The 16,080-nt window shown below is 41.7% G+C and overlaps 2 protein-coding genes across 3 annotated transcripts; both read left to right on the forward strand.

Moving 5' to 3' along the window:
- The first annotated feature begins 817 nt into the window (after positions 1–817).
- LOC127353784 (uncharacterized) lies at positions 818–4,126 on the forward strand. Of its 2 annotated transcripts, XM_051383345.1 has the most exons (3): positions 818–1,401; positions 1,758–1,810; positions 2,500–3,757. In XM_051383345.1, exons 1-3 carry the CDS (start codon positions 1,280–1,282, stop codon positions 2,991–2,993), a joined length of 669 nt encoding a protein of 222 aa, XP_051239305.1. In that variant the 5' UTR covers positions 818–1,279; the 3' UTR covers positions 2,994–3,757. The 2 variants fall into 2 exon arrangements, 1 of the variants encoding a protein (XP_051239305.1); XR_007881348.1 differs by lacking the exons at positions 818–1,401; positions 2,500–3,757 and adding an exon at positions 4,034–4,126 and having other exon boundaries at positions 1,755–1,810.
- Positions 4,127–9,215: 5,089 nt separating this feature from the next.
- Positions 9,216–12,080, forward strand: LOC127353803 (cytochrome c oxidase subunit 8B, mitochondrial). Its single transcript, XM_051383373.1, has 2 exons — positions 9,216–9,446; positions 11,810–12,080. Exons 1-2 carry the CDS (start codon positions 9,339–9,341, stop codon positions 11,903–11,905), a joined length of 204 nt encoding a protein of 67 aa, XP_051239333.1. The 5' UTR covers positions 9,216–9,338; the 3' UTR covers positions 11,906–12,080.
- The last annotated feature ends 4,000 nt before the right edge of the window (positions 12,081–16,080 follow it).

Below are 16,080 nucleotides of genomic sequence, written 5' to 3' on the forward strand. Positions count from 1 at the left end.
ATAAGGTGTTCCATTATTGATCCCACATAGGGGGAATTCAAATCTTCCATTATCTTCTACCTGCAGAAACAGTATGGATTTTTGTTTGAGAACCCCCACCCTCACTACTCTCGTATGCCACCCTGACTAAACTTATTTCCTCACCAATCCAAGTCAGCTTTTGATCTTATGGCCCATTCTGTAATATGACAGCCCCTGTCGTTAAAGTCACTGGGGTCTCCAAACTGCACATGGCATTAAAGGACTGGTTCCATTTAGCTTCAGCGCAGAGCTTTGTATGGCGACCTGCCCTGAATGTAAACAGAACTTAGTCAAAGGTCGCCACTGCTGCATACGTGGAGAGAAGTTGCTTTGTCTCTAGTCAGCACCAACTGAAATGACAACGCCTCAGGACCAGAGTCCATTCAAAAACCTGCCCGTTTAACGTTTCCTCCGCCACTTCACAAAACTTACAGGAATTCATTTACGCATAACGTTATTTCAACAAAAACAACTTTATAATATATTACATACTTTCAGTACACTGTAACCCGAAGCATTTACATAATGTATCTAGGTAAATAACGTTAGTTAGCTGACGTTAATGTGTTGTCGGGTGTGGGGCGAGTTAACGTTACACTGAGCACCCAGCTCTCATTGAGGCACCGAGTGCCTGTCTGCTGGGTCAGTGAGCTAAGGAACAACAAAAAGACCCATTTCACAGCAGCCATTTTGATATTAAATAGTAGAGTAAACACAGGTGTTACCAGTGATACTAATTAAGGCTTGTTCCATTCAGGTCAAACAGAGTCAGTGTGCTGCTGTTGTACACGTTGGCTCACTGGAAAGGCTCTGCTACACTAAACGGAACGGAACCTTAATTAGGCTCATTGGTAACACATGTGTTTACCCTGCTATTTCCCGTCAACATGGCTGATTTTTTTATCAGAAAGGGCTGAATTATAGTGACTAACACTGGGCCAGTCAAGTAAAAGCTTGTAATAATAGAAGTCGCCAGCGCTAACTTCAGTTCAGCCTACATTCGACTATTGCTAACACTGCAACACGAACAAACGTGTTAAAGCCGCTATGATAACGCACTGACCGCTGTGTTACTGGCGAGGGAACAGTGTTTATAATGTCAATATAAAATGAGGTTGGGGTTTAAAATGAGTTACGTTCAATGATGAAAAGATACCAGAGAAGGCAGTTAACATCCAAACTGTAACGTTAGCCTAGCTAAGGCTAACACGCCGTGGGTGGGTTATCTGGATAATGTAATGTAACGTTAACCTCGAACATGCTAACTACAAGTGTCATTTTGGGAGACTTACCAGCGGTGTTTTGCGGTTCAGGTATTGGACACAACGAGCGCACACAGCAACTATCCAGGCTGAACTCAACACTTCCTGTAGGCAGGAGGTAAGCTTCTTCTTCTTCAGCTTTAATTCCGGCAGCTTCTTCTTTTCTAATACTGCCATCCACTATACAAAGAAGAAGAAGGAGTAGACAAACATTAAAATAATAATACAAATATTGTTCCATTCTCTACACCTGATCTTCATCTATTCTGTGTTGAACTACAATTTCTCTAAAATATTAACAAACAAGAAGGCTCAAACAGGCACTGTGCACCAGGAGATACACACTCTTTAACATCCTGTGGGGGAGTGCTGGGAGGTTTTCACTAATCAACTTAGCATTTATCAAAAGTCTTGTCTGGTATTAGCATCTAGATCACATGATTTGGTTCAGGCTATCTTTCATCGTTTTGTCAGCCTGATCAGAAAATATCATGGCCGCCAGTGGTGGAGAACCTGCTTCCTTGGGGGTAAGTAATGTATACAGTATAACATATAAATTAACAGTATAAATTCCTAAAATGAATTAGGACATTTGTCTAAACATTTTGATGAAGAAAAAATGTTCCAACTATGTTTGTGGTGTTACTTAGCAGCTTTTGAAATGTATGTATCCCCGGAGATACGTTGCCAGATTAGGGGTACAAATTTGGTTAATGTGCATTATTTAAAATTTAGTTTCAAACTGGAAGGCATGTTAATAATTACTGCAGTACCAGATATTATCATGCACAGCTGTGCCCATTACAACAGTATAACTGTATTTTACTTTTTAAAAAATCTATTTATTTTCAAGCAGGGCATCTCAGCTAGGTCCTTTTATGGGATGAAAATCAGGAAGTAATTTTCAGCCAGCATGAGATAGAGGCAGTGAGTGAAGGCAGTTCTGATGGGGAGGATGAAGAGATGGATCGCAGTTTACCAAATTTGTGTTCGGTTGATTATTTCTCTGTGGTGACAATGCTGTTCAATAAATCTTATACCGTTCAAAAGCCTGTTTAGTTCCCTTTCAAATGGTGCATCATTTGTAAGGAACATGCACTTGTGGGATGAGCAGCAAAACTGAGTATGTGGGTTTGGTGTTTGGTGGATTGGATGATTGAAGGTTGAAGAAACAAGACATATTGGCAATTTAACAATGTATTCATTTCACAAACAGGAGCCTCAGTAGCGTGTGGAAGAACCATACACAGCCACAACGGCCTGGCACCTCCTCCTCATGCTGGTCACCAGCCTGGTCACACACTGCTGTGGGATGGCATCCCATTCTTCAACCAGTATCTGTCGCAAGTCAGCCAACGTGGTTGTGTTGGTCACTCTGGCACGAACAGCACGCCCAAGCTGATCCCACAAGTGTTCAATGGGGTTGAGGTCAGGACTGCTGGCAGGCCATTCCATCCTCTCCACTCCCACATTCTGGAGGTAGTCTCTGATAAACCCCGCCCTGTGGGGGCGAGCGTTGTCATCTTGGAGGATAGCGTTCAGTCCCAGACTGTGGAGATATGGGATTGCCACTGGTTGCAGAATCTCATCTCTATAGCCCTCTGCATTGAGACCCTAACCCATCACACGGCCTCCACCAAAAGATGTTATTCTATCGGTGCAGCAATCAGCATAGCGTTCTCCGCGTCTTCTCCACACTTTGACCCATGATCCAACTGCCGTAGGCAGAATCTGGACTCATCACTGAACATAACGTTCCTCCACATGTTCAGGTTCCAGTGCACGTGTTGCTGACATCAGCGCAAACGGGCCTGACGATGAAGGGCAGTCATGGCAGGACTCCTGGCAGCCCTATGAGACCGGAGTTTGGCTGCGTGTAGTCTGTTCCAGATTGTCTGGGCAGAGAACCGTCGGCCATATTGTCCTGCAAACCTTGACTGCAAATCTGTAGAAAACAGCCTACGGCACCTAAGTGCTGACAGGGTGAGGAAATGGTCTTCTTGGGGTGTCATCTTCTTGGGACACCCACTTCACGGCCTGTCTTTGACATCCAGCGTTATATGGAACTGGGCCCTCAGTTTGGAGATGGCTCTAGGGCTCACTCCAAATAATACCGCAACTTGGTTTTGCGGAACACCAGCTTGAAGTTGCCCTATCGCAAGGGCCCTATCCAGATCAGTCAAACGTGGCATGCCGATTCTTGGAGCAGACACTTACTGACTGTAGCTGTACTTACAGTAGTAGGGCCCTTGCTCGCAGGCACCTGATTGGGAGCACCTGGGGGTACCAGAAGCTCAAAACAAGTGTCAATAGCAACAGCAAAATAAGCTGTTTGGCACTGGCAGAAAAGATTTGGCAAATTTTTCATGGGCACAACCCACATACTCAGCGCTGCTGCTCATGCCACAAATGCATGTTCCTTACAAATGGGGCACCATTTGAAAGGGAACTAGACAGGCTTTCCAACGGTATAAGATTTATTGCCAAAAAGCATTGTTACCACAGAGAAATAATAATAATAAAGTTTATATGTGCAATCTGTATGTATGTATGTGTGTATGTGTGTGTGTATGTATGTATGTATGGTGAAAAAACACAAACCTTCTGAATGGTTGTGATATTTACTGAAAGTAGCATGCCACTAACCAGCTAAATTCAGTCCATACTTACTAATAATACCACTTTGTACAAATAATAATAATTTATATATATATATATATATATATATATATATTTGTGTTTCTGCGCAGGTTCTCATGGATCCTGGTGGAGCCTCCTGCCATGGTCCTGCTTGACTGCCATTGCCAATACTGTTGTTGCTGTGCACCTGTCTGTCTGTCCCCCTCCCCCTCTCTCTCTCTCACCCCAACTGGTCGGACAGACGACCACCCACCTAGAGCCGGAGGATCTGTCCTAGGTTTCTGCTTTAACAGGCAGTTTTTCCTTGCCCTTGTCGCCGTGCTTGCTCTGGTGGTACTGTTGGGTCTCTGTAATTAATGTTAAGAGTTCGGTCTGACCTGCTCTATTTGAAAAGTGTCCTGAGATAACTTCTGTTATGAATTGGCGCTATACAAATATAAATTGAATTGAATTGAATTGAATATATCAACAGCAGCTGCCAGTTAATTCAGCGCACCTGATGAGCTGTCTTCTCCACCTAGCTACTTTCCCAATTTTTTGATGAAAATGAAATTGCTGTGTTTTGTTTTTATGTAATCTTCAGTGCACAAAAAGTTGAATATGTTCATCATGAAATGTTCCGTTTTTATGTCACTTTTTTATGAGATTGCTTTGTTATGAGATTACTAAAATGGATTGGTAAAAATGAATAAAATCAACTTTAAAAGTGCTGTGTGTAATGTAAATGACCAAGGAATACAACAATGTATAATTTTTCTTCATCAAATTGAACATTAATATGTTTATCATTGGGGCTCTGCTTATACCTTAATAGGGCAACGTATCCTGGGAGATACAACTCATAAAATCCAAAATATTGAATATATAGGCCGAGGACTAGTGAGCATCAAGGCCATTATCCAGGATGAAACATCAAAAATCCAAGAGTACATCAGAAAAATGGCCACAAAGGATGAACTGCTAAGTGAATGTCTCAGGCAACAGAAACACGATAAGAGTGCAGAGGAAGAGGAGCAGACAACCTGGAGGGACAAGCCCCTACATGGCACGTACCACCGCCAAATTGAAGAAGTGGCTGATATCGAGAAGACCTACCAATGGCTGGAAAAGGCTGGACTCAGAGACAGCACAGAGGCACTGATCATGGCAGCACAAGAACAGGCCCTAGGTTCAAGAGCCATAGAGGCCAAGATCTACAAGAGTAGATCTGACCCAAGGTGCAGACTATGCAAAGATGCCCCTGAGACAGTCCAGCACATAGTAGCAGGGTGTAAGATGCTAGCCGGGTCAGCGTACATGGAGAGACACAACCAAGTGGCTGGAATAGTGTACAGGAACATCTGTACCCAGTATGGAATAGAAGTACCCAAATCCCAATGGGCCGCACCACAGAAGATGGCTGAGAACAACAGGGCCAAGGTGCTGTGGGACTTCAGCTTCCAGACTGACAAACAGGTCCTGGCTAACCAACCAGACATAGTGGTGGTAGACAAGGAGCAGAAGAAGGCGGTGGTGATAGATGTGGCCATACCAGCAGACGCCAACATCAGAAAGAAGGAACACGAAAAGGTTGAAAAGAACCAAGGGTTGAAAGAACAGCTGGAGCAGATGTGGAAGGTCAAGGCGAGCGTGGTCCCCGTGGTAGTAGGAGCACTCGGGGCAGTGACCCCCAAACTTGGGGAGTGGCTCCAACAGATCCCAGGAACAACATCAGAAGCCTCAGTCCAGAAGAGTGCAGTCCTAGGAACAGCTAAGATACTGCACAGAACCCCCAAACTCCCAGGCCTCTGGTAGAGGACCCGAGCTTGAGGATGACACAGATACCACCTCAAGAGATGAGTGATAACATTAAATTATTTTTTTGGAACTTATTTTCCACTCCTGCCTGTTTAAGGGTTAAAACGTCTTACTTGCTCACTTAATTCTTACTCTACTTCTGTAAAAAAAAAAAAAAAAAAAGAAAAGTCCGGACCAGTCTTGATGATGGGAAGATGTGCAATGATGCAAGATATAGTAATAGCCAATAATTCCCCTCAAATATATTCCAACTAAAGTAACAAGCCTGTTTTGAAGAAGTTGAAAGTTGCAGATATTTGTGTAATAATGTAGGGAGTAAAAGTAAAAAGTAAATAAATACTCAAGTAAAGAAAAAAGTGCTTGAGTACAGTAACAAAGTATTTGTACTTTGTTACTTCCCATCTACGAGAATATTAGAGCAGGTCACAGAATCTGGTGGGTCACAGATCCTTTACATGGTCAAAGGAGTTGGAAGCCGAGCAGAAGGGTGTAGCACAAATTTCTGGACCCTGTACATAGATATTCTCCTTGGGCTGCTCCTCATGTCCACAGCTGTTCATTCTAGTCTTTGTGGGTCTCCTTTCCTTCCCTAGTCCGACACCCCTGGGCATCAGATTTGGAAAAGTCCTTGTTTGCTCTGTTGACAAGCTGCAGTTGATCCATTTTGTGGAGCAGGAGTGAACATTCACCAAATTCAATTAAATTTTATTTCTATAGTGCCAAATCATAACAGAAGTTATCTCCGGAGACTTTTTATGAGCAGCGGACTGTAAGTTTTTATTCTTTTCGCTGGAGCTTTTGTGGGATTGTGCCTAATCATGAATACATTTAATAAAACATTTCATTTTTCATTTTCATTTCCTGAAGGCTTCCACCAGTAAGGATTCTCAACTCCAGCGGGGTTACTTAGTTTTGATTCAGTAATAAATATCAGGCTCTAACATGATGGTAAATGCAAAATGGACCTGTACTTGTATAGCACCTTTCTAGTCTTCCAACCACTCAAAGCGCTTTTACACTACATGTCACATTCACCCTTTCAAACAGTGATGGCAAAGGCTCATCAAAAACAGAAACTAATACTCATTCAATCACATTCAAACACTGATGCACAATATCAGGAGTAATTTGGGGTTCAATTCAATTCAATTCAATTTTATTTGTATAGCGCCAATTAATAACAGAAGTTATCTCAGGACACTTTTCAAATAGAGCAGGTCTAGACCGAACTCTTTATAACATTATTTACAGAGACCCAACAGTACCACCATGAGCAAGACCTTGGCGACAAGGGCAAGGAAAAACTGCCTGTTAAAAGGCAGAAACCTAGGACAGATCCTCCGGCTCTAGGTGGGTGGTCGTCTGTCTCGACCAGTTGGGGGGGGTGGGCAGACGACCACGCATAGCAACAACTACACTAATAGTAGTGACTGATGATGATGAACATAAGGAAGATGATGATGACGACAACAACGATGAGAACTTCGGGGAGGAAGTGAAGTTAGTAACATGCATTAATGGAACATGAATGAGTGCAGAAAGAGAGAGGAAGAGAGGAGCTCAGTGCACCATGGGAAATCCCCCGATAGTCTAGGCCTATAGCAGCATAACTAAGGGATGGTTCAGGACTCACCTGATCCAGCCCTAACTATAAGCTTTATCAAAGAGGAATGTCTTAAGCCTACTCTTGAATGTGGTGAGGGTGTCTGCCTCCCGAACCACAACTGGAAGCTGGTTCCACAGGAGAGGAGCTTGGTAACTGAAGGCTCTGGCTCCTGTTCTACTTTTAGAGACTATAGGAACCACAAGTAGCCCAGCATTCAGAGAACGTAGTGTTCTAGAGGGGTAATAGGGTACTATGAGCTCTTTAAGATATGAAGGGGCCTGACCATGAAGAGCTTTATAGGTGAGGAGGAGGATTTTAAATTCTATTCTACATTTTACAGGGAGCCAGTGCAGAGAAGCTAGTACAGGAGAGATGTGATCTCTTTTTCTAGTTCCTGTCAGTACTCGTGCTGCAGCGTTCTGAATTAATTGGAGCGTTTTAATGGACTTATTGGGGCAACCTGATAATAAAGAGTTGCAGTAATCCAGCCTTGAAGTAACAAATGCATGGATTAGTTTTTCTGCATCTGTCTGTGATAGGATGTGTCTAATTTTAGTAATATTACGTAAATGAAAGAAGGCAGTCCTAGAGGTCTGCTTTATGTGGGAGTTAAATGACAAATCCTGATCAAAGATAACTCCAAGATTCCTGACAGTGGTGCTAGAGGCCAAGTTAATGCCATCTAGAGTGACTATATCTTTAGACAGTGAGTCTCTAAGGTTTTTGGGGACAAGTACAAGAATTCGAATTCGAATCCGACCTGCGGCCCTTTGCTGCGTGTCATCCCCTCTCTCTCTGCCCCCCTTTACTGTCTGTCTTCAGCTGTCATTATAATAAAGGCAATAAAAGCCCATGGTGAAAAAGGGATGAGCGAAATTTAAAAAATTATTCGATTTTCATTTTCTATTTCATATAAAAAAAATAAAATCACTCGAAAAAAGAAACGGAAAAAAGTTGTTTTCATATTCTGAGACCGGATGTTGTCATTTACAGGACGGTGCTGTGTAGAAGAAACAGTAGGCTAGTAGACTGCGGTCAATCCAGCCGTGAGTCCGATCTCCGTGGTCAAATCAGCCGCACTTAAATTTCGAGTGTACAAGTATTCTTAGCATTATGGTAAATGCGGTTTTCAAAATAAAGGTATTAAGAACAGTAAGCTATAATTCGAACCTACATTTAAAATAAAATATGTTACATTAAAGTGTTTCATGCGCCCCTGATGAATAAAAAACACTTTATATCAAGTATCTTTACTGCACCAGTGTGGAGAAATGCCAAAATAAAAGCCTCATATTTATACCTCCAGAGATTGCATATTTTCTTATATTTGAGCTACTGTAAAAACATATTGCTCAATATTTCCTGGCTATGGGTGAAGCATTTTCATTATACTTCAATAATGCTGCAGTAATCATGACAAAATTTCACACAAATGTTTAATAACATCTTTATAATATAAAGACAAAACAGTAAACACAAAATCCTACACAATTCTCATTTGTTTACTTTTCTCACAAAATGCAATTCCAGTCCACATTCTTCTTATTTTGCAGCTCTGCTGTGTCCATTTGTAGGTCTGTATGTGGAACCACCTGCAACAGCTGTCACACTCAATCTGTAAAAGGGAAAAATAATTAGTTTTAAATTCAAAACACCATTGTACCTACTGTCTCTTCCTCATATATTATTTTTCCCTTTACAGATGACATGCGTTTGCTAACAGCTGCAGTGGACGCTGTCTGCAGCGCCAGAGAGCGGTGCTGCAGTGACAGAGGGGTGAAAAGAGGACGCGTCCCGCGCTCAACGGTCACGGTGATACCGGGCGGTGAGACGGCCAATTAAATTCCGACGCTCCCTGAGGCCCGGCCAACACTCCCCCCCTAACCCTCCGCTCCACTCTCTCAGACACGCGCGCACACACATCCCGCCTGACCCGTGAGGAACAGAAAGTAAAGGTGACAGTAACAGTGTAACTGCAGTCCCCGTCCTCCAGCAGCACCGAACCCGTCGATATGTCTCTGTACACCGTCTCCCGGTTATTGAGGAGCGCTCTGAGGACTCAGCTGGTCCCTGCGGCTAATGTGTCGTCCAAACCTGCCAAACACAATATCAGTGCCGGGGTGAGTTCAAGTCCACTGACTTCATTAATGGGAGCGCAGCAGGTAGCTACTCCCCTCCAGCAGGGAACAGCGGACATTACCGCTATTGGCGGTAGTGTCATCTAGCAATTGTTCCGCGTGCTGATGTGTTATGACAAAGCATAATGCTTCCTGCAGGTTCCACTAACTGCGTCAAACTTTATATTGTCGCACCTCTCTCGTACTTATATCCATATATATATATATATATATGTGTGTGTGTGTGTGTGTGTGTGTAATGTCGAATATTTGTCCGTGCGCCATGTTGAAACGATAACTTATCAACTTATTTTTAACACTTTCGGTAAGTGCGTCAGTATCTCGCCATTATTGCGCCTAATTCCAACACGTACACATCTCTGTCAGCTCAGATAGGAATAGCAAGCTATAGACGGTACCCCGAAATGTTCACACTACCTACAGCCCAGTAGGTACACTTATTGTTATTTTCCACAATATTTGATACAGCACTGCAGACGTTTAATATGGCAGTATCAGTGTGATAGTGTGTCTGTGGAGACTGTTGAGCAGGTGCCAAGTGACCGACCTTCATGTTGAACACGGTCACACGGTAGGCCCGAACCCAGTTCATTATTTGGGTTACATGAAAGGAGCGTATTAAGGGACCAAAAGTATGTTTTTGCTCACTGTAACACATCAGCAGTCATAGGGACTATTTAACAACAACATTGACTAAGTTGCATTAAGTGTGAGCTTACATTAAGCTGCCCAGGCCTGGAAATACCCTGGCCAGAGAGCAAAATAAAACCTTAATACCACACATTGATAAAGCTAACATTTCCCCCTAGGGCTGCACATACAGGGAAAACTTCATATTGCAATTGTTTTTAAAGTTATTGCAAAATGATTCACAATTAGTGTGGAGTGATCATTTCTTCATCACAAATTCTTATTATTTTTAAATGATTAAAATCATGATGATGTGAAACCAAACAAACATCAACACTTTAATCAATAAATTATAGTGGGATATGCATATTGCACTTGGCTGTATTGGGATTGATTAATTGTGGTTTGTTTTGTGTTTTTTTGATCTGATTCATTGTTTGGCAGCCATAAAGAATGTTAGCTGTGTAATAATGTTGTAGGGGCAAGGACAAAAAAGTTAAAAAAATTTTGAGTATTTTTAAAAAAATTTCAAAAAAACCCCCCTTTCCCCCCCCCCCCCCTTTCCCCAAGTTAACCATTAAAGCCAATAAAAGCCCCAAAATATGTTTGTATACTATATATATATATATATTGTCACTGAAAAAAGAAATACAATCATGATGGTGTGAGAGTCTGTACCAAACAAACATGTTCCCTTTAGAACTGCAGTACTTGCAAAAACATCATATATATCAATACTTGCTTGGAAAATTTGAACTCATTATTGTGGTACATTAGTAAAGCACTGACCAGAAATATCAAAAGCCACCCCTCTAGATCCGGCCCTGCATGCAGTGTCAGAGAATGTTGATCAGTGGTTCCCTAAGCCCAAGGTGATGTCCCCAAATGTCTCATTTTAGCCACAACCCAAAGATATTCAGTTTACTGTCACTGAGCAGGGTTCCCAAACCTTTTCATAGCAAGTACCCCCACAGTAGATGCACATTAGACCACAGACTCCAATATGAGATGATTTTGTATTAACACTGCCTACAGTGCTGTATTTTAACCTCCATCATAACGGTGGTACTTGGAGAGCCTGATATTTTCTGAGGTGCTACGCAGTGTAAACAGTTTGAGGGGCGCTGCTTTACAGAGTATTTTATAGGGTTTAGTTTCTGTTTAGAACAATAGCCAACTGAGCTTGATATATCTTTATAGTGTATATTTAGTCTCATTCTCAGGACAGAACTGTAAGAACGCCCAGACAAAATCAGGACATGTGCACTCTACTGAAACACCACTAATAAGTCATTGGTGATTCGTTCTATTAGAAAAGCAGCAGGCTTGAGTTGTTGCTTGTTGGTTTTGGATTCATTCCCTGCAAACTACAGAATGTGTGTGTTCCCGCCAAAGACAGCAGCAACCTCTTCTTTATGTGGCCAAATATGGACTCAAGACGAGTAAACAACTACTTTTATACTGAATGCCACAATAAAGCATCACGGAGAAATGCTATGTTTTGGTGTTCAGTAAGTCTGACAATGTGAAAATGCTGTGTGTACACTGTATTCACCATCTTTACCCACTTCTCTGTGCAAATGACAATAGCGGAATGATATATATATATATATATATATATATATATATATATATATATATATATAATAAGGTATTATCATATGCTGTTAAGTAAATGGAACTGAACCATCTGTTTGTCTCTGTGTGTCCCTCAGGAGCAGGCAGTAGCTATGACAGCCATGTTTGTGGCCATCCTTGGTCCCTCCGGCTGGATACTGGCTCACCTGGAGGACTACAAGAAGAAGGAGTAGAAGAAGAAGAGGGAGAGCAGAGTATCATTCCGGCCCAGATGAAGATGCAGACCAGAAGTCATGCTGTTCTCCCTCCAGGTCCCTCACTCCGCTCCATCTCGCTGCAGCTGATGAGATGTTTCTATTGTGCACCTGTGCACCTGTGGGCCTCTACGAATAAATTCACTGTATACAACGCAGGCCTCAGTGTGTGTTTGATTCAGATAAAAGCTGAAGTGGCACTGATCAGACAGATAGAGCTGCTACTATAGAATTAGGCATTAATAAATGCTTTATAATAACTAATAAAGAGTGAATATGCTGCTAATAAGCAACTAATTAATGGGCAATGTGTGTACCATAATATAAAGTGTCGCCATATATTTTATCAGTAAATACAGTCAGCATTAACGGAAGCTAAAGTTTTACAGTTCTTATGTGATAGTGTGTGACTGTGGTGACCAGTACCAGTAAAGACAGTGAAAGGCTAACCTGCACTTGAGCCACATGTGCACAGTTTGACATCAGACACAACCCTGTGATGACAGTCTTGCTTTGTTCACAGACACTGGACTGGACCAGATTTTAGAAAAGCGTTCATCCTGCAGTGGCTTTGCTTTTGGAAACTAGAGACAATGGATAAAAATAGTGTGCAGCCCTGCATAAAGTGGGACACCTGGTCCCCCTGGTCCTGATTCACAGTAAAGTGCTGCTGTGTGTCTCATCACATCAGGGTTTTATAAAAACAACAAAAAGGAAGTCCCTGCTTTGATGGGGGCCATTTCATACAGATTCCACACATGTAAACAATTCAATACTTGGACACCAGTGAAATACAGTTCACAGTGCTGATGTAGATCTCATCCTCTGCTTTAGATAATCACCAATAAATACATACAGAAGGTGATTTATGAATATCTTATTTCCCTCACACAGATACAGACACTGTCAAACACTAATCACTTGAGTTCAGTCATTAAACTGTGTTGGCAATTTGTTTAATAAAGCAAACAAAGTATGATGTCTTTCTGTAAGGTTTTATTCAAGTCATCCATGAATGGTCTCAACGCAACCGTCACACACTCTCGTATGTGAATTGCAATAATCAATTAATTGAATCAAGATAAGAGTTCAGAGAATGTCTTAGGTTTTAGGAAGTGACTCCACGGATAAAAGACTTCAAACCCTGTGAAATAAGCTTATACAAAGATGTTTTTAAGAGAGTCTGACCTCCTCAAACACGTTGTTCCAGAGAGTGGTGGTCCTAACAGAAATGACCCAGTCACCCTCAGTCCCCAGCCTGGATTGTGGACGGCTAGCAGAGCCTCGGCTGAGGACCTCTGGGCTCGTATGGTCAGAACATCTGAAATGTACCTGGGAGTCCAGAGTGGCTCATAAAAGTTGTCAGTAAAATCTTAAAATCAGTTGTAAAATGTAGCTGCAGCCAGTGAGATAGATAGAGCAACATGCTCTCTTTAAGCTTTTGAGAGGAGTCTGGCTGCTGCATTTGGGACAAGCTGTAATTTATATGAACTCTGTTGACTCAGACGTGTAGAGAGAGTTACAGTGATGAAGCATGTATGAGGAGGACTGCTAGCGGCTCAGGTAAACACAGCCATCCAATCACATTATTCTGATGTGCACTTGGCTTTCAGTGGTTCACCGGCAGGTCACACTGCTAATCCGGGCAGTTCACACCGGCCAGACACAACACAGATTTATAGTGTAATCCACTCATCACCTCTTTATATTCTCACCTGGTTTTTCTCTTCATTGTCCTTTTCACTTTTCCTGTCTCTTGTTGTGTTTCCTGGCATAACATTTTCAGGGCCGTGTCCAAAGGGGGGGCTGGGGTACTGGCCACTCCTGAAATCTGACTGGCCACCCTGAGTGCCACCCTATTATATAATTAGAAATGTTATTGCATTTTATAAAAAGAAGATCCAGCAGCAAAAGAAAACAAAAACAGGCAGTAAAAACCACAGACAGTGACATGAAAAGCAGATATTTAGTTCCAATAATGTAGTGTGTATTAGTACATGACAACAATTACACAGTTACTGTTCAAGTTAGGTTGCTCCCTCTGGTCATACATCCACTAAAGCTGTCCCGCTGTTCGTTAACCAGCTTGGCCATTTTCAAAGGGATCCCCTGACCCCTGAACCCTGGTTCTATGGGTAGCCACAGGGGTTGTGTGTGTGTGTTGTGCAGGTTTAAAACACCTACACAGCCTACAACATGTGCAGGAAAACTGATGATTAATTAGAAAGTCCACTGTCTGGTCTTTTTCAGGATAAAGTAATCTTCATCTTCCCAAACGTCCCACAGACACAAGTCAATAATCAGTAAGATATATTAGGGCTCATTAGGATTTTTCTCATTTAGAGAGGTACATTTTAACTTCAACCTTAAAATGTTGTTTTTAGTTTTTGATGTCATAACCTACAATGTATACTTCTGGCAGTGTGAACTCGGTTTATATTATTACTGGAAAGATTATGTACACATTTTTCATATCCCTACACATTTTTTTCCACTGTCACTGATTGGATTTTAACTTATAATAATACAATATAATAATTGAAAATCAAACTCAAAACTGGAAAACCTGTCAGAGATCCTGTCCACCCTGCCTTCCGCATCCGCTTTATGATGATGTCTATTTACATTTGTCAAACACTTCAGGAACAGAGGGCGGGCCACAATAACACAAAGAATAACATTTTTACCAATATTTTATTTGTTCAGGGAACTGCACTGTAAAAGTTCCTACTGGCACCATGCCTACAATTGACTGTCACATTTTGCGCATCAAACAATAAATAACAAAACACTTTCCCAGAAAACAAAAGACAGTAAAAGAGGAGAATATTTGCTGAAGCTTTCACTATATCATGGCAGTAGAACATTTGATATGGTAGATCATGTATGAAAACATCTGGTTCCTTGGGTTGGAGGCTTGAAGATAGTTATTTGTTGAGTCTCATTCCCAGAATCCCAAAGTGTCGGTATTTGACGTCCTGGGAATGAGACTCAACAAATAACTATCTTTCTTGGGGATAAAACCCACGTTTTCTACTTCCGCAACTTCGACACAGCAATGTCATTATTTTACGGGGATGTGAATTAAGATTTAATAAGATCTTTGGTATGTCAGGTTGGTCCACTGTGATGAAGGCAGACTGGAAGAATACTCATCAGCTCCCTTTTCTTTAGTTAATTTTATTGAACGACATCATTGTTGATCACCAATGACATAACATAACTGTTTGCCTGGCTGGCCATAGGATTCTGGTTCCTAACAGCTAAAAACCAATACGGTATTCTTATTTTATGTTATCAAATTGGCAAAGACCTCGGAATTTACATTTACCACCAGTCAAATTAGGGCTGCTTTCACCCAAAAGGGGACAGGGTCTTGACACAAGGACAAAGTACCTGGATGGACTGCTCTCTATGAAAAAATAATAAAAGATTCTGTGAGGTATAATAAACTTCTCATTATTTAGAGATACCTAGTCAATACTTTGAGATATGAAGTCATTATTTTGGGAAAGTTTCTCATTATAATGCAGAGCCGGTCCTGACCTCCCTGGGGCCCTAAGTAAGATTCTGCTTGAGGGCCTTTCTACCTGACCTGTACACCTTGTAAACTATTTAGCACAGAATCATACCTGACACCCCAGTGCTCCCACTACATCCCTCCCTCCTTCAAAACTGTTTTGTTACATCTGTAGAATTAGTGGATCTGCACAGAACAGAATTCAATAGAATATTTTCTTTAGAATATTAACATTAACATTGTAGAAAATATAAATGTAGTAAATAATCATATGAACTGAGATGTTGTTCCCCTGCCTGGTAGTTAGTAGGTAATTAGTTTATTAACCAAAGCATCAGTAGCACTGTGTGACCACAGGAGGGCGCACCAGTGTAGCTAGACTAGACCACGCTCTGCAGTGTTCCTGCTGATGGGGGTGGCACAACATTTGAACAGACATGGAAGATCACTGGAGCATCATGGGATTTATGGTAAGTATTGTCCAGTGATGAATCTGCTTTAACTGACAGCAGGAAGCCGCCCATGGCCATGATGGAGGAGACTCCTTTTTTTTTTTCTTTTTAAACATCAGTGTTTCAGGAAATGACCAAAATATAACAATATAACAAATTCCTTTAAAGCTGCAGTAGGTAAC

This window comes from Dicentrarchus labrax, unplaced genomic scaffold, assembly GCF_905237075.1.
Source record: "Dicentrarchus labrax unplaced genomic scaffold, dlabrax2021, whole genome shotgun sequence".
NCBI lineage: Eukaryota > Metazoa > Chordata > Actinopteri > Moronidae > Dicentrarchus > Dicentrarchus labrax.